The 23,641-nt window shown below is 43.3% G+C and overlaps 1 protein-coding gene across 1 annotated transcript in view; it reads right to left on the bottom strand.

Annotated features, from left to right (window-relative positions):
• The window catches only part of SETBP1 (SET binding protein 1), a 361,699-nt gene that overhangs the window by 79,634 nt on the left and 258,424 nt on the right, over positions 1-23,641 (bottom strand). Inside the window, exon 4 of the mRNA XM_056138137.1 lies at positions 19,562-23,030. Coding sequence (XP_055994112.1) covers positions 19,562-23,030 — 3,469 coding nt within the window. The remainder of the gene's footprint in view (positions 1-19,561; positions 23,031-23,641) is intronic.

The raw sequence follows: 23,641 nt of genomic DNA, 5'->3' as shown, positions 1-23,641 counted from the left end.
AGAGTAAACTTGAGTAGAAGAGACCACCTTTGAAGATTCCCCTCTATGTTCCTGCTTGTCAGAGGTAAGAGGTAAGAAGGCAGTGCAGATTAGTTTTTTTCAGAAATGGACTGAGTTGTCTTATACAGTAATGAGTTCCTAGACACTTTTTTTTTTTACTTTAAAGGCAGAAATGTGACAGAAGGTCTTTGTGAATCAGAAAATCGATTTGGGGTTGTATGACCTCCCTTCAAACTTTGAGATTCTATGATCTATGAAATTGGCTTCTTTAGTACTTATTATAGTAAAAATTTCCTCAATTTAGACTTACTAAATCACAGTTTATAATGAGATGCAAGTTGTAATTGAAAAATACAGAGCCCTGAAAGCAGTTTACTGTGTAAAACTACTGTTTTCTGAGTCTTATTTCAACAATCAATTTACAAAATACGTGTCCTGACATTTGGATGAAAATACACTCACTCACTCTGCAGCCTCTTAACTGCTTTCCTGTCTCTTCAGTATTTGTCAATATCTGAGATTACATTAAAGACTTACTGCCTTGCTTACTGTCTGGACCCAAGAGACATTATCGTCTCGTTAAGAACAAAACGTTCCATCTCTTGGCCCAGGTTCTATGCACATGCTCAGATGGTGCCAGCACACTGTGGCTCTGGATCAGTATTTGCCTGGAGGGTGAAATCTGAGGGCTCCCAACTACAAATTAGTAGTTATAGAAGTATTAAAAATAAGAATTTAGTACCATGATGGAACTATAGAGTATATGTAAATCTACTAAATAAAAGCAGGAATGAGAAAAGCAAGATAGTCCCATACTTCCTTCTTGCCAGGAAATATCTATCTGTCATCTATCTACAGATCTATCATTTATCTATTGATCTATCCATCCATTCATGTAACTATCATCCATTCATCTTGCTGTGACACCATCCATTATCCAAACATCAAACATCTGGCCATCTCAGAAAGTAGTAAAAAATAAAGAATATTACATTGTATCAAGTTTTCTTGACCCTAGACCATGTTTGCTTTCTTATTTCACAGCCTCTCTCTATAGAGTGGAGTAAGCTCTGAGTACTACTGGGTGTGGCCCCCAAACATAAAAACAAACTATCAAACAAACAAAAGTCAGAGGAGATACCAGGACCGAAAGGTGCTCCCAGGAGTGTAATGACTGGTGGGTATTAAGACTCTTGGGATTCCTAATGCTTGCTATGTTTTGTTTTTGCAGGGGAGGGCTGGGCTTCAGGATTCTTATGACTACAAGATGTAAGATGTAAGTTCCTGCAGAGGCAGACACCTTATCCCAAAGCCTAGCTCTGGTTTGTATCATGTCCCCTCCCGACCACAGTAACAGAAAGAAGCTGGCTTGCAATAAAGATGATGTGATGCCTCTTGAAATCGAGGCCTCAGAGGGTGAGGTTTGTATTGACACTCATAAAATATGAGCCTGTCTCAGTGTTTTATGTCATCAATTGTGACTGTCAGTTTCCTCTGCCAGCCAAGGAATAATGGAGCTATTTCTTCCCAAACCAGTGTTGGCATGCAGGCTGCGGTGGCCTAGCTCTGTTTGAGGATTATGGAAGGTTCAGGACGCTGTGTATTTCATCCCTGATCACAGAATCGGGGCAGCACTGAAAGGTAGGGCAGATCCCTGAACAGTTTGGTATTTGAAACCATTCCTGCTGGAGCTGACAGGATTCTGCCCCTTTGCCAGCCCTTCTTCTCTGCAAGGCCCGAGATGGGCTGCCTGGCCTCTGTGACATCTGCCCGACACCTGATGGAATTGTGCTGGAAGTGAGGTTTCAACTTCTACCAGGGAGACAGAGACTACTCAGTGATCAACTAATAAATCAGAAGACAATTAAGGCTCAAGAGTCAATGTGTAGGGAAACATCAGAGGATCTGAATTAAATCAACATATCAGGGTAATTCAAAGGCTAGTGCCTGGAAGGCAGCATTTTATTCACAATCCAATTCATCTATCATGTAGCATTTCCCCATCGCGGGTTCTCCTTCTGCAATGATTCGGGACATTTGCCAGCCAAAGCCCACTTCTTTGGCTGGTGCTCATTCCTGACTGAACATTAGCCAGGGTTTATAACCAAACTGAGATCAGGCTTAATCTGCCGTCCTGACCTTCCTTGCCCCTTTTATTCCTTTCTCTCATAATGTCTATTCCACATATACACTTCCTCAATTTCATTTTTCTCTTCTGTCCAAAATAGACCAGAACATGTCTAAAATATATTTCTATTTTTTTCCTACTGGGATCAGGAAAAAATAAATAGGCAACATTTACCTTTCTTTCTAGCACATCCTGGAGGGGACAATTTTAGAATAGTTCCTCTGATGATTATAAGAAGCCTTTCAATGCCTCAGGGGTTGACTCCTGAGAGAAGGTTAACAGGAATGATTTCAGGGTTTGAGATAGAAGAAACCCCAGAGATAATGATGATTTATTTACAGGTTAGAAATGCCAATTCTTCTATACCAGCTCTGTTCATTCTTACAGTAAACCTGAATAGAAACATACTCCCCATTCTACAGGTAAGGAAACTGATGGATCATGATTAAAAGTGCTATGGTCTCAGAGCTACAGAGATGGGACTTGAGGAATTCTTAAATTCCTTGGCTGAGGTTGTAGGTTGGGCCTATTCCATGTTTATTTATCCTCAGAAGCCAGATCATCTTGACACCAAAATGCCAATAAATCTATGCTGAAATACTCTTTTGAGAAACTCCTCTGTGACAGGTGCTATTTCTACAACTTATACAAAGTCACTCCTTTAATCCGTGTGGCACTTCTTTGATGTCCTGTCTGGCTTGCACCTGTGATAGATGTAATAGACATGAGATGGAGCCCCAAGAAGAAAGTCACTCACACACCGCCCAACTCCTGGAGACGGAGCTGGAGACTGGAATGTGAGACTCTGCAAAACCATATCCCTACTAGACTAATCCTCGCTGCTGAACTTTAATGCAGCTCAGTAGCTGTCTCAGGATTCTCAGGCCACAAACACAAGCTGGCACGTTCCTTTGGACATGTTCTGCTGTCCAGACAAGGCCAGGACACTGGGAAAGGCCAGACTGCTTCCTGAGAGTCCCGCTTTGACGTTTACACCAGATCGCTAACATTTTTCCTCTCCAATACTAGCTTTCTCTTTGTGGTTTAATTATTTACTCACTCAGGTTCATTTGCTTTGGAGCTTCTTGAATGTCAGAGCTTCAGATCTCAAATGCGAGCCAAGCTCTGGCCTTTGCAACAGCCCAAGGTTAATGCGGACTGCAAACAAGGGACCTTCGAACCCCACTGAGGCCGCTTGTCTGCTCTTGCCGGCACCTGCTTCAGTGCATTTCCCGTGTCTTGTGTGAAAGGGCTCTTGATGTCCTGAGGGACTTAAGTGTGTTCACACACACACACACACACACACACACACGACATGAATTACCACTGGCTGAATACAAACACCCACTCTACTGAGGGTATTAGGAGATTTTTCAGAGGAATCATTCCTCAAGAGAAGGAGAAAGGAAGAAGCTCCAACTTGGCATCAGGAGACCTGAATTGAATTGGCCACTTCTACTTGATCACAGCCAGTACACTTCACCCTCTGAGCATTGATTCTGCCATTTTTAATTTTATAGGATTAAGCTAGATTAGTATTTCCCAAATCATCTTCTACAGAATGTTCATATTCTTTGCTTTATTGAGTGCGTTGGGAAAAAAAAAGAATGCAGTAGCTGAACTGGAAAAGTTTTTCATTGGTGGAAGGAGTTGCTTCACCCATCATAAGATTAAGATTAAACACTCTGCAACTGCATGCTCTAAATAATCATGCAGTTTTGTTTATGCTGGTATCTAGCAGACTTTCATGAGGATCAAACCCTTCAAGGAAAACCTAAGATCACTCTAAGGAATGCTGCACCATGCATTAAATAGCTTTAGGCTCTCAAGTCTTAAATCCAGCACCTTTTGTGTTTAAACTTCATAAACTTAATGCACAGTTAATCAATTTGCTAAGTGAATAGACTGCTGACATGAGAAAAATGGTACGGTTCTATGGTAAATGATAGGGAATGGTCCCACAGAGAGAGGCTGGTGGTCATCCCCACCTCCTAGAACTACAATGCAGACAGTGCAAATACCACAGTTCCAGATCCTAAGTGACTCATTTTAGTTCTACTGCAAAAACAAACAAACAAACAAACACAATCAAGGAAACAAGAATGGCTCAAGCATTTGAATAGAAGAGACCATCTCTCCATGGATCTAGAGATGTCCAATCCTGGATGGAAGTGGTTTTGGAATTATGTGCATGAGAAACCAGTATCAACAGTATTGTAGATCACAGAATCTTTATTAATAAAAAATTAAAAAAAATAAGTTATCTGGTTCTGTTTGACTGCTACACACCTTGTGGAACTGAGACCAGGGTTTCAAAAACAAAAGTTAAGAAACAAGTACTACCCACATCCCACAGTCACCACCTTGCAAACACAGCCAGTGACCCAGATTTACTCAGTCAGCTTTACAGATTCACCACCAAATCTTGGAAGAGATGCAAACCAGGCTGCTAAAATTTATGGGTACACCAGTCTCCCAGCTGACAACCCGGGGTGCCCTCTGGAGAAGGGGCAGGCCAAGTCTCCGTCCTGATTCCGATGAAGTCCTAGCAGTTGCACTCACCCCACAGCAGCCTCCATGCCTGTGGCCCAACTCCACTGCTCTAAGACAAAATTATGAGGTCACTCACCCAACTCTCATCTCCAGTCAGCTTAAAACATTGGATGGTAGGTAGCTCTAGATGCTGAGCTGAGCTCAAGCCCTCTGTCTGGCAAAATAGGCCCTGCTTTTCTATCTATCCAGGTGACCCTGGTTTCCCCCATCACCCAACTTGTGAACAGCCAGTCCTGGCATAACAGGTTAAAGCTTGAGTGCAGTTTTTATTCTCATTGCTGGGGTCTGTCTCTATCCCATCACCAGGTCCTTAAAAGTCACTGAAATACAGACCGTGATTTCTGGTTCTCCTGAAAGTACTGTGTGCTATCTCTCTATTTGTTCTTATTGCACCCAGCAATCATCCGAACACCAGAAGTATCTGATGTCCTTCTCTGTATCCCTAAGCACCTCTCTCCCTCCAAATGGCAGTCCCGGGAAAACAGAGATGGGGTCACATGAATCCTTGTATCTTTGTGCACTTCCCTGCCATGAGAAGGTAGAAGCGATGTTTTATTCATATTTGTTTAACAGCAATCACGTGCATTTGAAATTATACATTCTGTAGAAAACCAACTGGAATCGCTGTCAACAAAACATGAATGAAGGTTTTCATCCCATAGGAACCCAATGTGTATTTAATAAGAATAACAATTATAACCACAAATATTGATTGCAGGCTTCCTATGAGTCAGATATTATGCTACCACTTTATGAGCAAACCTATGAGGTGGAAACTATTCATGTCCTGATTTTGGACTTGAGCAATCAGAGTCGGAGGTTGCTTCAATCACTTGCTCAAGGCTCACATTTTGATCTCTTTGGTCAGCTTCTATCATTCCCTGTCCCTCTCAGTGACAGCTCACTGCTCTACATCAAAGGGGGCAACACAGCACTTTCAGCCCTGAGTTGCAAAGCAAACCCACCAGGGGCTGTTCCCCAAAGATCACAGAGGTTCTCAGCTTATGGCACTGTGATGATCAAAGGAAAGAAAGTGCATGAATGTAGTTGGCTAAATAACAGTCACTATCCATCCTCCAATACATAAAATAACTAGAGAAGGAAAATCAAGAATTATGAGTAGTTCGTTTGCGGTGTTGGGGATGGAACCCAGGGCCTCACATTGTGCAAGGCAAGTGCTCATTCACTGAGTGATTTTCCTAGTAGAATTAAGACTGTATTTTTAACTCAAAGGCTGCAGTTGATCCAGGATATCTGTGTGACTATCTGACCCTGAGTGAGCATCACGTAAGATGTCTTCAAGTTTGCCTGAGGCCACAACCATCTGCCTGCAGCAAGAATGGCATCATGAAGGACCACGGGTGTTGAAGACTGCAGAGACGGATAGGAAGGAAAGGGAATGTAATGGAACTACCTTGAGAAAAATTCTATTTCCCCCACATTCAGGAGGGGAGTAGAGTCAAACTTCTTCTCGTAAGGAGAGATGAAATTGAAGCTTTACAAAGTAGGTGCTAGGTATAAGAGGGACAAATGGGATGACACAGATGAAGATGAGATTGGACTCAGGTTCCCTGATATTTTGGGAGGCCATATCACTAGCAGGCAACCAGCAGCAATGGTGCCATAGAAGCGAACCTAAAGTCCATGCTTTATTTCAATGAAAAGGTCTCAAGAGGCTGAGATTTATAACTTCACTGGAAAGGTTTGGTGGTGGGGGAAAGGAAAGTAAAAGAACATTCTGTGTCATGTTCTGATGCTGCCAATAGTCTGTGGGCTGGACAGGATGCCACTTTCCTCAACATTAGACATAACTGAGGACTTCTTCTCTTTTCATAGCAAGGGAATACAAATCCTCTCTTGTCAGAGTCACCATTCTTCAGCTTTTCTATAATTGTCCTCATTCATAAGAACACTGAAATGAAGAGAACTCAGAAAACCTGTACACCCACTCCTAGGCCTTAAAGCCAAAAGAATGTAAAGATACTGGGTTTAGCTTTCTCATTTAATTTCTGAACTTTCTACTTTTTAATGAAAGAATTCTGGTGGAGACAGGAGAAAGCACATATTTTTGTGATTACTAGAATTTGGGTAGCTGGTATTTCATGAAAATGCCACAGAGTTGTATGAAAGAAATGGAAGGCATTCTAGCATTCTTCCCAACTCCTGACACCCCCTCCCACCCCATCATCATCACCAGAAAGAAATGTGGGCAAAAAATCCAAGCAAAGGGGTGATTTTCCTTTTCACGTGGAATGAGATACAGATTCTGAACTGTGAAAAGGAATGAAGAGTGAGAAATATTTTTTATTTAAGACATGTTAACACCTCTTTTTAGTGTTTGAGCTCCTCCTGGATTATATGGAAGTTCTGGGTGCTGGTCAACTCCCAGTGCATGCTAAGAGAGCACATTATTAAAGTTCAATCACTCTGGAAGAGATGAGAGGCAACCCCATCCATTCCCAGGTACTTAGGAAGAAAAGGTTTGCTGTACCATTCACGTAGAACGCCGTTCAACAGAACTGAAAGATGACCTGGAAATTCTTAAATGATCAAGGCAAATAATATCTTGGACCACACTTCTACCGGGAAGTACCCAGATCACCTGGTGAGACTGTATTTTCTGATCCCATGGAAATCCCTCCTGCACCATCCCTGGCCCCCTCCACCCCTGCCTTGCTGGCAGCATCATCAGAAACCCAGTGTTGACAATCTCTGAGTGGGCCGTGACTACCTAAGCCATTTCCTTCATCATGTTCCACAAGGACTTGCCAATCAACTCAAAAGGATCAAGTCTCACTAGACATTTTCTCCTCCCTCAACCCTATCACATTTTACTATAATTTAACTATTTTATCTGCCCCTTCCTCTTTTGTCCCAGCCAGTAGATCGGGAACCTCCTAAATAAATTTCATTTTTCTCATTCCTTTGTATATTCCCAGGTAGCTCCTGGAGCAGGCTATTTCATTCACACACATGCATGAACATATGAAATAAGTTTTCATTAGAAAAAAGACATACTCCCAGTCACCTCCTCCATTATAAAAATAAAATATTTTTTCTTAAGACCATGCAGTCTTAGGAGGATGCATGTGTTGTCCTCAAGCTGTTACCTCTTCCCTCTTCACCGAAACCCCACCAATCTGTAAGGCCCAGGTCCAGGACACGTTTCATGTACCACTCAATTATAAAACAGAATTTTCCCTCTTCTGAGTTCTTCACCAGATAGTTCCAGCAATGTGTGGTTTCATCACTAAATTTTTTTTTACAAGTTTCAAGATTATTCACAAGGTAGACTTTTCTCTACCAGCTTAACAGGAGAAATCTACATAGTGCCCAGCTACTTAGCCAGGAGGCAGATGTTAGGATCTTCCTGATTATGAAATGTTCTGGGAGGAAAAAAAAAAGTGGGCACATCTGTTAGAGGATATAAAAGTATGGCAACAGCCTGTGTCTAGTGAATAGGAATATGCTCCAGATGCTTGAGGGGGGCAAGGGGAGTGCCCCTGGGCCAGAGAGGGGATAGAGAAGTTCAATAAGTGAAATAAAAATCTCTGCTGTTGGAGGTGTCAGACATAAAGTCAGGGAACTAAGGCTCCCTCTCAAAGCCAAGGCCTGTCTGTAACTCACAGCAAGCAGGCACTCCAGGCCTCCAGGTACAAGCCCCAGAAGAGTTCAGCAAATAAAAGTGATGGTAGAAAGCTGGTGTGTCTCTGGACCTTCGAAGAACACTCACTCTGACCTCAGCCTCATGATGCCCTTAGTAGAGGAGAGTGACGAGCCCTGCTACCTCTGACTTACAGAGACTGTGAAAGAGTACATTTGTGTGGCTTCAAGCTGTTAAAATTGTTATGTTAATATTGTGGTAAATAAGTTTCATGATTTATTGCTGCTCTTTATGGCTGGAATCAGCTGATGAATTGATTGTTGAAACTGGTGTTTATTAATAAACTCTGGCTGTGACAGATCAAATAGCAGGGGTTGAAACTGCCAAGAGAATTTCTCATCCCGGCAGATGATGCCTACATTCTGAACTCACAATTATCTCTAGGTGCCATGAGTATTTTGTGACCTGTGCCCCTTATAACCCTGGCCCCTTATTTTTGTCATCCAATAAAACTGTGGTCCAGGTGATGTTCACCCCTCTCTGTATATGTGTATGCAGGAAGAGATTTAGCTTCCCAGTAAGACCATGACCAAGAAGGAAAGTTTGCTGCTCCAAGAGGTGACATCTCTAGCGATTTGCTATTTTGTCATTTCCATGTATGTATATATGTTCCCATGTGGAATAAGAAAAAGGAACATTACTAACTACTCTGTGGTAAATAGTATGCTTCAGCTCCTGTGCATGCTCTACTCTGGCTCAATTCTCACAAAGTGACCAGGTAGGTATTAATAACCCTAATTTCATGGAGAGGAGCCAGTTGTTACTTTTAGACTTGTGACACAAAGGACTATAAAGGACTAGAAGAGGAGAATCGCTGACCAAGTTGCCCAAGGTCACAGGAGTCAGATGGAGAAGAGACAGTTCAAGGAAGGAGGCCAGGTGGTGCTGCGACAGTCACAGAGGAAGAACCCATAATGATATTTTCTATTAAGAGAAGGAGATCTAGAAGCAAATAAATGATCAGGAACAAGGTGAGACATATGGGTAGCTAAGGAAGGCTCTTTCACTACAAAAAATATTATAGATTTGATAGAATAAGAATTGATGTTCCTATACAGGCCATTAACTTATGCATTTTGTCTGTGTCTGCCTTCATAAGTATACCACAAAAAGGATGCAACCTTCTTTCCTCATCTCAATAATTAATATGTAGACTTAAGTAAAGTTAAAATGGGGAGATGGGAGCAATCGAATTTTTCTCTGGGTTGATTACTGTCAAAAAAAGAATCAGTGAAATGAAAAATGACGTAGGGAAACATTGTCCTGGACCACAAAGGGGCAAATGTGACCTTGCGGCAAGCAAGTTGCACGGATGAAGCATGTCTGCCAGGGGTGAGGGGAGCTGATGCTGCATGGGGGAGATTCATTGCGAGCATCAGGAGAAGACAAGCAAAAGAAGTCCGTTCCCTGGGTGACCTCCAGAAGAGTTTCCTTTTCTCATTGTCTCTCTAACTTAACTGGATCTAGAAAAATAATGGAGAGAATGAGAAGGGAATTTCAGTGATTTTATTGGACATGACAAATGATTTGCACTGCTATGCAGACCTAAGAACTCTCCCAGAAGTTTGCCTCTGCAGTACCTGATTCAGTGTCAATGGCCAGCCATGAGTATGCGGACATGTGGGATTTCTGGCTAAGGAGGAATGGGAGAAAAAACAAAGAGCCTTTGGAAATGGAAACTTCTGGCTTTCCTAACTTACCTTAGAACTACCCAGAGATACACCAGAAAGAAGAGTTAGCAAGTACCACAAAGTTCTTTGTGCACAAGTCTAAAATTAATAGCTGGTTCCTTTCCATAAAATGCTCTCGGTATGAGGAACAGCAACACTGGCCAATGAGAGGATCCAACACTTGTTTCTTGTAAGTGTCATGGCGATATGGATAACAGAACACGAGTGACTGCATTTCACATTGCTGGAGGAGGGTGTGGACCTTTGGAAGCATCATTATGTTCTTCCTTGCCTTTCTAGTTGAAAAAAAAATATCTGCAGAACACGAGTGACTGCATTTCACATTGCTGGAGGAAGGTGTGGACCTCTGGAAGCATCATTATGTTCTTCCTTGCCATTCTAGTTGAAAAAAAATATCTGACACTCAGCAACTCTCAGAATATTTTGAAACAACTCTCCTGTTGTCCCCTTCCCAACTGTTGTTAACTGTACTTCAACTCTTGTGGAGATCTTAAATAGGACTGATTGGGAATGGATGGTTTTCCTGCCCAACTGCAGTAGAATTTATTTTTAAAATGGATCTCCTGTTTGGGCATGGTCACAATGCAGAAAGAAAGGCTACTGAAGTCAGTTCTGGCAAGATGTTTGAAAGGAAACAGAAAAGACCAAAAAAAAAAAATTTCCAATCATCTGCTAGAGCTGGGGGAGTGCATCACTGTCATTGTCACTGTCCTTCCATTGTTCATCGATTTGCTGGAGTGGGCCCAGTAACGTCTCCATTGTGAGACTTTGTTGTTACTGTGTTTGGCATATTGAATACGTCATGGGGAACTTGCCAGGCTTTGCTGTGTGGGCGAGACACTCCCGGTAACTTGCCGGGTTCTCCGAGAGGGGCGGAGGAATCAAACTTGGATCGGCCAGGTCGGCTGCGTGCAAGGCAAATGTCCTACCTCCTGTGCTGTAGGAAATAAAGGAAGCAGGGAGCAGTGTGCCTCCCTGCACAAAGTGGCATAATGATATCCAATGGGGAACTGGAGGTGACTTTTTTCTTATACATAATTGTTGACATTTTCCAAATTTTATCCAAAATTTTTCTAAAAGTTTTTAACATTAAAAAAATTTTATTTTGGGGGGCCACACCTGGCAGTCTCAGGGGCTATTGTTGGCTCTGTGCCCCCGAAGGTGCTTCGGACACTATATGTGATCCTGGGGACTTAAATTAGGGTCAGTGAGATGCAAGGAAAATGCCTTTTCTTCTGTCCTCTCTCTCTCCAGCTCTGTACTTTCATTACTTGTATGAGAGGACAGCTGTGTTCCTAGAATGCTGAGAAACTTCATTTACCTGCACATCTTTTTAAACTTGATATATTTTTTCTTTTAGATTCTTCAGTGTGTGTGTGTGTGTGTGTGTGTGTGTGTGTATGTGTAGATGATAGTAAGATGATGAGAATCTTCAGAAAGGAGACACCTATAGTCCTTCTCTACCAAGCATTTTGGTTGGCTTCTGAGTTAGCACAGAAGAAACCTGCTCTTGAACTGATTCTTCAATTACAAATTTAGTCTCTTTTGTGTATATTGTAAGGAAGTTGAGGCCAGAAGCACATATTTACTTCTTTTCTTCTACTCTATCCTAATATTCCTGACACCATGTTACACTTTAAGAGCTTCCACTCACTCTGCAGAATGTAAACTCTTTATGAATGAACATATCTATTTTATTTCACAAAGTAAAGATCTCAGAAAATCAGCAATTGGGTTTTTGTTTATAATAGTTGCACACAGTAAATGTTTAATGAAAGATACTTGTACAGAGAATTTACAATGACCTGGGCTATCTTTCATATATAAACAGTAGCAGAGCCATAACTCATGACTCCAGGGAGAGGGATTTATGGAAGTTTAAAAATAACCCTTATAGTGCTCAAAACCTATGTGTCTGTGTGGCTGTGGAGCAAAAAAGGGGGATCTAACTTAGAATTCCTTGCCTCTTTTCAACTCTTTTTCTCAAGAGAATCTTCATAATCTTCATAGGGATGCAGACTGATGTAAACTAAAGGGTTCTGGACATCTTATGCTCCCAGAGTTGAGGACACTTAGACTACAAAAACAAATGTGTTACTTCTGAAAGAGATGACTTCAGAATCCAAGTCATCTTAGAAGCCAGACCTTGACTAGAACAGCCAAATTTCGCTCTCTGCACCTGCAACCTCAATTTCTAAACATCCACTTTTGCATTAACTCGTTACCAACTGGACATGACATAGAGCATCCCAAACATTAACCAGATGATACACTAAGTACAAACTTTTCTAACTTTACTGTTATCTACAAAACCCACTATACAGTCATAGATATTCTCAGCTCCTTTATGAACTCTCCTGAAGCTCTAAGCCCTACTGGTCATCTTCATCTGACTGAACCCACATTTTCTCCTGCCTTTGTTTCTCCTTCAATATTTCTTCCCTGCATCTTTCTTGATCCTACCTTATTTTGTCTGTTGTCTGTGTGCCATGCAGTCTTTCTTCTCTACTCTCTTCTTTAGCACTTAACAACAGTCTCCTTTGGTAAATCTCTAGCTTTATGCTGCACTTCAAATACTGTTGTAATACGCATTTCCTTGCAGATCAACCAGGCTCTCTCTCTCTGATTTCTACACTTCTGTTCTCATGCCAACACTTTTGACTGCTTAATAAAGGAAAGAGATTAGTAAAAAACAAAAACATAGAAACCCCACAAAACCTCACTACTAGCTTTTACTTGAGCTTCAGTGTTGAAAAAGAAGTTGCCATAAAGCTTGTAAATTTGGATGGGGGTAGTAATATACGAGAAATGGGGGGTGTAATAATTTTTAAAAAGTGATCAACTTCAATATTTTATAAAGAATATTCTATGAAAAGGGGCAAGAGATTTGCCCAAACTCAACCAGAAGGAGTAGTTAGAAGGGGGAGAAAAAAAAATAATGCACTCATTTCATGACTTGTCTATTCAATATGTAGCTTTCCACTACAAATTTAATTAAATTTAAGTCCATGTGTGTGGGGGAGGGGAGGGGGGGTGGATCTCTCTAATTTAGGAATACAACATCCTGTTTTCCATTTTGTTTGCCACAATCTCCCTAATGACAGGTCTTAACTTTAACATAAACAAACTAATCTACACTTCCTAAATGTTTCTTGGCTATTTCTTCCATTACATCTTTGTCTATGTGTCTATGTGTTCTGACTCCCTCGTACCTCTCACCATTACTCTGTTCTCTATCCCAACTCTCTATACCTCCTCTCCATGCTTCGAGACTCATCTCAAAAGGAAATTCCTGTTAACAAGGCTTCCTGGTTCTATACCTACACCCCCACTGGAGGAAGTTCATCCTCATCTGGCTAACCCCAGCACTTTCTTAAAGACTTTCTGATGGCCCTTACAGGCTGCCTTTTAATGGGAACTACACCCTGATTTTCTTGCTTAATTTGAGCAGATGAGCCTTTTTGGGTCCAGGTTCTTTAAAGGCCAAAAGCATTGATTTATTCCTACTTAGATTCCTCCCCCTGGACTGCACTAAGTCATGAACGAACACACACACACACACACACACACACACACACACACACTAATTATACAAATAGTTTTAAAATTTTTCCTTGTCTTTTTCACTCCCTCTTGAATTCAGTCCACTGTGCTAAGTGCTCCATTGGCACAAGTCACAGCCACAATTCTAAAAAGTATCCAGTCCCATCACTTGCTCATTGTTGAGAAGAGAGATGGTTTTCTGGAGGTTCCTTCCAAAGGCACCATCATTATCTTTGCCCAGTGACAGGCCAGCCTTTGGAAGGCATACTTTACTGATTTCTCCAGCCAAGAAAGGTTCCATGCTGTATGAAAGCCAAGTCTGTCAAACTGCAACTTCTCAGCACCCACACCTGAATCTGCATAATTCGCCAAAGCCACAGAGGTATAAATAAAAACTTCCAACAGGACAGGGAAATGCTTGCCAACTGTGGGAAGATAAATAGTCTAGGGAATTCATGCTCCAAAGGCAAAATTGCTCGATTTCTGATTTCAATGTAGCAAAAGAAATGCTCTGAGTCTGTTCTATTTTTTTTAAGTGTCAGAAAGTTATGGGTCACAACATTTAATTTGATTAATTCCTGGTTTCCAAGAGGAAACTTGAGGAGGAACCTTGGGGGGGGGGGGGGTTCCATAAAATAAGTATGTGCAATTGTTAAGACAGGAAAGGGAGAAAAATGACTTGCACGAGAGCCCACAAAGATCATTCCCAGTCCCAAACATGGGTCCCCAGAGAAAGACTAAAACCAAATTATTGTCAAAAAGATGCTTACCTTTTACAATAGCTCACAGCAAAAGAAAACATATAGCTTGACATCTTTCCCACAACTTACCTTTCTTTTTTTATTTTATTCTCTCTCTCTCTCTCTCTCTCTCTCTCTCTCTCTCACACACACACACACACACACACTCACTCTCACTCCCATTCCTTCTCCCGGATGTTAAGCTTCCCAGTCTGAACACTTATTCCAGTTAGATATGAATCACTATGCACCAGTGCAAAATCAAGTGCTTAAGCTACTTTATTAGGATTCTTTTACTCTGAGTCTAAATAGAAATGTGAGCTTTATCTGTCTGCTCTCATACAATCAGTCATGTTAGTCCTCTACCCTACATGTTTCTAAGATGATGATTATGATTTTACCCTGCACAAAAAGCAAGTTAATTGGCTGGCAAAATTATGTATGAGGAGGTACCCTTTTTGAAAAGTTAGGTAAAATTTTTTACACAAGGAGCTAAAACCAGAGGTGAGTACAGATTATTTATTACATGGGACAAAGGGATCTGCTTTGACAGTTCACTGAATGAATAGCTATCTGGCCAATCTGGCCAATAACTCATGCATTCTTCTTCCTAATTTCCCAAACTGGGTGAGAACACGTGTATTCACTCAAGTTTTCTGGTTGGACTTTGGAACTTTTAGAATTTCAGACTATTAGATTTGTTTAGAATCATTATTGTCATAGTTTTGTAGGAGGTACAGGGGGTATTGAGAAACGAGAAGATGAGAAGTCTCTCAGCTTGTTAGTAAAGGAGACAGTACTGGGGCAAGTACTCAGAAGCCCAGATAACTCCACTCTATAGCTATCAGTTCATTAATCTTTCTTTTCCTACAAGGTAGCCCAGAACTCAACATGGATTATGGTTCAACTGACTACAACTGACTGCATTTCTATTATTTATGCTTTCTATTTTCCTAACACTCCTCCACTCCCTCCATCCCATGTGTCCTCTTATTCCTTGCACTCCATTTTCAGAAAACTTTTCCTACACATGTCTTCCTTTACATATTTTGCAAAAAATTTTTTTTCTCATTGGAATGGCTGAGTGAGAGACGTGTTTCTATTATTCTTGGCTTGAAAATTCACTTTTGGTCATGGGTGACAACAGAGACTTTCTTCCAAAATGCACCATCATATTGATACAAGGAACTGGCAAAGGGTATGATGGAAGCCACATAAAAAGGTTGAGTCAGTCAGATTCAAGGTAATCCAGCTACCTGAACAGCATAATTCTGGTATCTCAGAGTGGAGCTAAGGATGAATGCTCAACATGTGCTGACTATGAGGAAAGTACCTCACATTTGGATCAGGAAGGCTCCTTTAGCTAATAATGGCATGGGTAATGGGTAATGCATATAAATACACTTGTCTTACTGTTTTTCCAGTATTTGATAGGATCCTGAGCAGCAGATGTTAAGATGTCTGAAATTCTTGGCATATTTTAGATGAAAATCTGCAGACTGTTTCCTAGTATCTGAATAGGAAGCAAAGGACTCATACTGGGGACCTAATTCATCTGTTATGAGAATTTGGCTTTGAGAGTACATGCCATGCCTTTTCAACCTCAGGTAGGCTTGCTCTTTGAGGAGTCTGCTGTACGTCTGTGAGTGCAAGATGGGGAGAGCTAGTGGGAGCCAGGCACAAACGGGGGCAGGCAAAACTATTCGCAACTCTGAGAGTCTGTGGATTGCATCTTCCCACTATTTATCAATGACTTGGCCTCAGGCAAGCATTTTTATAAATGGAAATTAAGCAGATGGTATGCATTTAGAAAACAACTCAAAAGAGCCATTGTCTTCTGCAACAGAAAAAGCAGTAGTATAATACCAAAAAGAAAAAAAATTGGTAAGGAATTCATATGACTTCTAAGCTCTAGGTGTGCTGTAAGGGGAATAGCACAATGCATCCATCTTCTAGGCCAGAGGGATGGAGAATGAGTGATTTTTCCAAGCAGGAAAGAGGAAATGGAGTGTGCAACTGCTGCTATTGCTAAATGGGGTCTCTAATTCCTTGCTCCATAATGGTAATGACTTACATTTATATGGTACCTTTCATCAGCTCTGATCTCAGGAAATGCTAAAGTCCTCTCTTCACTCGCTCCTAAATCCGTTCCCTAGTGAGCTCAAGGATGACATCTATATTTATGCCATATCTATTTCAGAGAAGAGTAACTCACATGAAATAGGATACTGAGATGCTAAGGAAATTAATCCAGAGTAGAAAAGGCAAAGGCAGATGGAAAAAAGTTTGGGGAGCAGAGATGCATATTTCCAAATATGACCCTCTGAAATCATCCACATGCAAAGATGCCTCTATAGGATAAAATTTTTTGAAAGATCGTAGTGCCTCTAGTGACTTTAGTCTAATCACCTCTACCTCCCATTTTCCCCGATGGGACTTGATTTTTTTTTTTTTAGGATGTATCACATCAGGATGAACACTTCAGGGAGTCTTGGAAAGCTCTGACATTTCAAAGTTTCAAGAGCTGCTAAAGACACTCTTCTGATGCCATGGAGGTTCAGAAATGGAGGGCAGAGCAGAGGCTAAGTCTTAAGGGAGAGGTATGCTACATAAGGTGTCTGGTCTGCTCCATTAAAATATTCAACAAGACTGCAGAAACATTAGGTATATATAGACATAAAACTCATCAGCAATTATGATTCTCTATAATCCTGAGAAAAATTAAAATTATAACAGAGAAAGCACTAAGCAGTGACAAAATTAATTCAGAGAGCTGGATTTTAGTAAGGACAGAGCTAGAAGTTCAGCCCATAGAGATATTTCTAGGCTGGTATTTAGAAATGTTAGGCCCCAAGGAATACTACTCCATTGGCTGGGAATTGAAAAAGGGATGTCTTCTTTCCTTAATTACTCTCTTCTGCAATCATCACATAATCACTGTGCAGATGCCTGAGGGAAGGCATGCAATCACAGAACGAATGGGATTCTTAGAGGAAAGGTGGTGGAGAAATAGAGGAGCATGAGTTTGGGTACCAGACCTGTAGTCTAGACTTGGTGCTCACTAGCTGAGTGATGTGTAGGCAAGGTCAATGCAGTGGGCATAGTCCTGAGAGAATCAAAAGTGATGGTTTCTAGCACCTGAGCAGGCCTCTTGATCTCTAAATCTCAACAACCTAATTGACAAAAGAATAAAACTATGTGTCCTCTAAGACTGATGGAAGGGTGAAGTAATGTGTGAAGTGATTTTGTAAAGAAACCTACTATATAGAAGTCTGGACCAATTCCTTGAATTCCAGATGGCTGGTGATAGATACCTAAATAAGCAGAATGCCACGCCTGGAGTCCTGCCAAGGTTTGGTTTAGCCAAGTCCAGTAAGTATAGTATATAAGAACACGGGGAAGGGAGGCACGATTTTGAATTAAGGATTGACCACCCTGGAATGGTGCAATGCAAACTCAAGGAGAGATATGCGGGCACCTTCACAGGCACACAGAGGGTCTGAAGATACAGTCCTGATACATCAATCAGAATCTAACAAACAGTCTAGCCACAAATTCCAGTAAGACTGCTGGAAAATCTAATGATCAACTGCTGTTAGCTTCTCAGATCTTGCTTTTCAGATCTGTAAACATAGAATTCTTGCTTGCAGATTCTTAGCAGTAACAAACCACTGTTATTTTCACATTAGTAATGCCCAAAAAATAGAAAAGTAAGAACATGCTATGCCCATGGCTAGTATTGGATCTATGAACCGAGTCCACCATGTTTGAAAGAGGAAGAACAGCATTTCTTACGCATAAATTTAATATAGCAACTTCTGTTCAGGTGGGCTTAATTTGGGATTTGTAGCCCCTAAAATGCACCTTCGAAGAGATCTCCAGATGACACTGGGAAACCTGTATGAGTCTATCCACTTGGGGCAGAAATGCCGGCCATTTATCACTTTCAGCAAATGCAGGCGACATGACTGCTAATTGGGCTCTTCATGAGCCAAGAACAGCTACCATATAGCAGCTCACAAGCTAGTAGCAATCTGGGCAATTTCTAAGTGTTTCCTCACTCATTTCCTTCTGAAATCTGTTGGCCCTGCAAAGGTCTCTAATTCCTGTGACTGGAATGATAGCCCTTCACTATGATCTGATTGTCTCTGAAGGGAGAAGAGGTCCATGTCATACATAGTGAATATACATGCCATACATATATGTCATGCAAGTAAAATGCTACTGCAAACTTGAAACATGAATGACTCATCCTTTACCACCAGGCTTTGGCCAGAGAGACCTATACTATTTGGAAGCAGGAAAAGTCCTTTTAGCTTCTGCCAGTCCTATGAAAGGGGGTTCTACCCTTTTCCTTATAAATAAAGGCTCTCTTCTATAGGAATCTTGTCATCTCTGGGATATGTGGACAGGCATAAAGAGATACGTAAGCAGAAGTGGAAGGCTGTCACAACAGAGAAGTCATGTGTGCATGAAGAGGTAAGGAAATTCCACCAGCAATAGACAAAGAATAAGCTCTTTCTAATAGCCCCAACTGGTGTTTTGAGGTGACCGGGAATATCCTAACTGCCCAGTAGTTGTGCCAGGAGTAAGGTGGTAAGGTGGCCTGGAGGTAAGAAGCTTGCCATACCTTTCAGGCAGGTCCTTGCTATTGCCAGGAAATGTGAGCCCTGAGCTTACTTTTAGAAGCCTGAGAAGGGCCCCTTGTCAAACACCCATGGCTAAGATTGTGCAAAGCCCTTATTAGCTGGGATTCAGGATTCACTGACCATTGGCTTTTAATGGCTCTGTTGTAAACTCACATGGAACATGACTTCTAGATATGGCATGTCAGATAAACTCCACAGCCATCCCTGTTCTGCTGTGGCATTCTTTGGCTCCTGTTGTTATCCCTAATGCGTTTCACAGGGTGACTCAATGATCAAACTACACTCTTCAATCAGATGAGGCCGTAAGACCAGCCTCTTTAATAAAGCACAGAAAAGGAGTGGGTATGATTGGCCTCCAGATAGCTAGAGGGCTGCCACTGCCCCCACCATTCTCAGACACCAGCTCCAAGAGAAAGGAAGCAAATGCCAAGTACGCAATGTCGAAAACCTGTAACAATCCCACACAAGGAGGCACGTAATTCATTGCTTTCAGCCTACCTCTCTGCAAACTAGTGTGTGCACCATTGGCCAAGATGGCAGGCTTTGGGAGTATAGAGCCCAGTACTGAAATTACAAGAAGGTCCATGTCTTACCTGGAGAAAGGGAGGAGTCATAAGAACTTCTCTCCTTGCGGTTCATCTTGAAGGCCTGGATGTCCTTTTCCCTGTATGTCCCAAAGCCTTCATAACTCCTCCTCTTACTCCCACTCAGGTCACTGTCCCACTTGTCAGGCGAAGGGTTCAGGTCACTGAACACATCCAGGCTTTCTGGTCTTGAGCTGCTGCCGTCCCCTGCACTGCCAGAGTACCGCTTGGCGCACGCATCTACGGGCTCGCTGCTCAAGTCCCCTTTGTCCTTGGCCGGTGTCCAGTGCTGGGCATCGGACAGCGACAGCGTGGACAGGGTGTCCACCTCGAAATTGCTCTTGGACGCTTTGTGGCCGGCTTCACTGTGCTGGTGCTTCTGCTTCTCCTTATGCTTGGCCTTCTCCCCCACCAAGGGCAGCTCTTTGTCGGTGCCACCCAGTCGCTCGCTCAGGAGGTGGCTGGAGAAGCTCGTGGCTTTGCCTGCAAATAGACCACTCAGGTTGTCATGCGGGCCCAGGAGCCGGTCTTCCTTGTGCTTATGCTTGTGTTTGTGTTTCCTCTTGTGGAGCCGGCCGCTGGAGAGCCCCGCGCTGCCCACCTTGGGAGGATTCAGGGACGGCTGCATGTCCCCGAGGCCCATGCCCACAGGCCCCTGCAGGTGGACCCCATGCTTGGCTTTATGCTTGGCGGTACCGGCCAGCTTCACGTGGGAGCTCGTGTGGAACTGAGGTGGGGGCACGGTGGGCCGGAGGAAGGGGGAAGCCGCCCCGAGTGTGTGTGACAGGTACAGAGGAGCGGGGTACTGACTGTAGTAGCCAAGGTTCATCATAGGCATTGATGTGTAAGGCATTCCATAGGGTGCATAGTAACTTCCGCTGGGAATAGGGTAGCTGAACCCTTGTAAAAAAGGCACCTTTGTCATGGTGTCATTGGTTTTTGCAGGCCTCCCACGCTTCTTCTTGGACTTCAACTCTGAAGTTCTCCGAAGATAGAGCAACGGGTCGTACTGGATATATGGCACCGGGTAGTAGTGATCCAAGTTAATCCGGAAAATGCTGGGATATGGATTCTCATGGTAAAACGTGTAACTTCGGTGGGAGATCCTGAACACCTGGAACTTGGTGATGAGCTCCTCCAGGTCTGCCAGAAACTGAAGGTCATCCCGGTTTTGCAGGCCTTTCCGCTTCCTCTTGTGCTTTGGCTTCTTGAGGCTCTCGTGGGCCAGAAAGTTGTCCACAATTAGATGCTTCTGCCGGTGGCCATGCCGGTTCTTGGTGCTGGTGTCAGATGCGATGGCCTCGGGGTTGTCTAGGGAGCAGAAATCAAATGAGTACCTCCGGCGGGACTCGGAGCTCTTCTCTGCTTGGTCCGATGTGCTGTTGTTGTCAGTCCCGATGCCACTGTCACTGGGGATGGTCTCCTCACTGTGCGACTCGCTCACAGGAGACAGCGTGATTTCCTTGAGGGAGCCAATCTCGCAGAGGTGGGAAGGAGAGTTGGCCATCAGTCTGGGTGGAGACAGCTTCCAGGTTCCACTGTGTATCCCCTTTTGGGTTTTTGTGGGAAGAGCACTGATGGGCTGGAGATTTGGCATCGTTTTCAACTCTGAAAAACTCGTTTCAGTGCTGGCGGGGCTCAGGTTGCCATTGGACCCACCCAACTGCGTGGAAAGTGGGTGCATAGCTGCTGGTGAAGATGCCACAAGTGACTGAAAGTTGGAAGGCACGGCTGGAACGTCCGGCTGGCTAGAAACAGGCCTTGGGTGCTTGATGGCTGTTTTGGGTTCTTCAGATGGGGTGGGCAGCTCCGCTCTCGGCTTCCGGCCCCTCTTCTTGCCAATGTAGATGGTTCCTCTCTTGCTGACGTTGATCTGCTTGCCCAGCTTGCTTTCAATGGTTGCTGCAGCAGGGCTGGTCTCTGGGGGCGCTTTGGCCTTCAGAGCCACACTGCTGGAGCAGGATAAGATCTGGTTCAATATATTTTTCCTCTTGAGGGTTTTCATCTTGTTGATCGTCTTGATGGTCTTCTTATCCAACACCCCAAGTTTCCCAACTTTTTTGTGGAATTTCATCTCGCTCATGGGCTTGTCCTCTCCTGGCACCAGCTGGGCCAACTTGGCTAAACTCCTTCGTCTCTTTCTTTTCTTAGTGCCGGGGAACTCCCGGCTGATAGGGCTGACTGGACTGGTGGATGTGCCCTCATGAATGGTCTCCACGGTGAGCAGAGGCTGCTTCTTTGGTCGTCCCCGTTTCTTTTTGACTGGTGTAATCACAGTAAGACTGTCTGTGTTAGTGTACAGAGGGCTGGAGGGGGTAATGGGATAGGCAGATGGCGGTTCCACCATCAGTTTGTCTGAGGTGGCCATCACCGCCTCCCGGAGCATACTGGTGGCCTTGGGTTTGCTGCACGTCCACCTCCGTTTGGCGGCAAACTTTGGATGCTGGATGTCAGGCAACTTTCTTGATGGCGAATGGTCTGTGCACGTGGGTGCGGCCATAACCAGAGGTGGCTTTCGCTGCTTAGACACGACGCCTGAGATTATTTTCTCAGCATTTCCACCCGTCTCCAGGCTTATGGAGGGGGACTCACTCTCGATCATCTTACCCAGCTTTGGGACACGGGGATCCTTCTTACTTCCTTCAGAACTGGCAAGTATCCGGCTAACTACTTCACTGCTCATGGCAATTCCAGAGGCCAGGGCTTTCTCTGGCATGATCTTTTCCACCACCGCTTTGATGGACTGTCTCTTTTTCCTCTTATGGCTGGTTGGATCCAGGCACGGTGCCTTAATAGGGATGGTGATCCGGACGTGACTGGAGTCATTCTCAGGATTCCCAATGGAACTCACATTCTGCCTGGCTGGGGATGCCTCCTGGCCATTATCAGCAGAGTACCCTTCCCTCTTCCCTTCAGTATTGTCAAATGTTTTCTGGGCATTTTTGACCCAATCTAGGTCTGCGTTTGGTAAGGTCTGACTTATCACATCTTTTTTACTGGACTTTTTCTTGCTGCTTATAGTACTTATAGTAGGTGGCTCAGGGGGTTCCTTGGGACCCCCGGCATCTTGATCGACCAAGGCCTGAAGCCCATTGCACTCTGTGGAGCTGTTGGAGGGTGCTGGTGAGCTGTGGTTGCTTGGGGATGGCACCACACCTCCCAAGAGTAGCTCTTTGCTACTGTTGGACAACTGGCTCCATGTGCTCCCTGCATTGCCTTTCTTACACTGGGCCTTGGAAAAGGAAGCCACAGGCTCAAGAGCTGCCATCTTGCTGGTGCTTGCATTTTCTCTGCCAGATTCTGGACTGATGAAGCAATTCTGAGTGGCAGGTCCACTGTCAGAGCTGGTGGACCAGTCCATGTGGTTCTGGCTGCTGCTTTTTTGCTGGTGCTTTGGTTTTAAGGTGTCACCGGTGAAGTCCTGTGGGACTCCCGGGTCATAGTGAAGAGCGGAGTGCTTCTGTGATCGCTCATAAGCCTATGGGAGAGGGAGAGAAATACAGAAGCCAAGATGAGCATGTTGGGGTGACTGAAACGAGAAAGTCAAAAATGCTATATGATTTGCAAGTTTTAAAAAGAAACTATCTTGAAATCTAGAAATTTTATAGTTTTTGCAATTGCAGTTGTGAACTTGTGGCATGGGTTTTGAACAATTTTTCATCATAGTCTTTAGGAAAGTTGACTGGGTTTCGGGCAATCCCAAATAAAAACTGATTAGACAGAGAAGGACTTTGAAAAGTCACTTAGCCCAGCACCTACATTTTATTTATTTTTTTTAATTAATTAATTAATTAATTATTTCTTTTTTTTATCATTTTTTTATTAGTGAAACACCATGAAGTACACTTATAGACTTATAAATTTTTGTGCTTGGGTTTCAGTTATACAATGATCAAGTACCCATCCCTCCACCAGTGCCCATCCTCCCCCACCACGGGTCCTAGCATCCCTCCCCCCCCATCCCCCCCCCCCCCCCCCGTCCCATCCTGCCGCTGTGGCAGGGCATTCCTCCCTGTTCTCTCTCTCTTCTTAGCACCTACATTTTAATGGTGTGGCATTCTACCCAAGGGGGTGGAGTCCAGGAGAAAT

This window comes from Sorex fumeus, unplaced genomic scaffold (assembly GCF_029834395.1).
Source record: "Sorex fumeus unplaced genomic scaffold, SorFum_2.1 ptg000128l, whole genome shotgun sequence".
NCBI classification, from domain to species: Eukaryota; Metazoa; Chordata; class Mammalia; order Eulipotyphla; family Soricidae; genus Sorex; species Sorex fumeus.
Note: the sequence above shows the minus strand (reverse complement) of the source record. Positions and strands in the feature narration are given on the sequence as shown.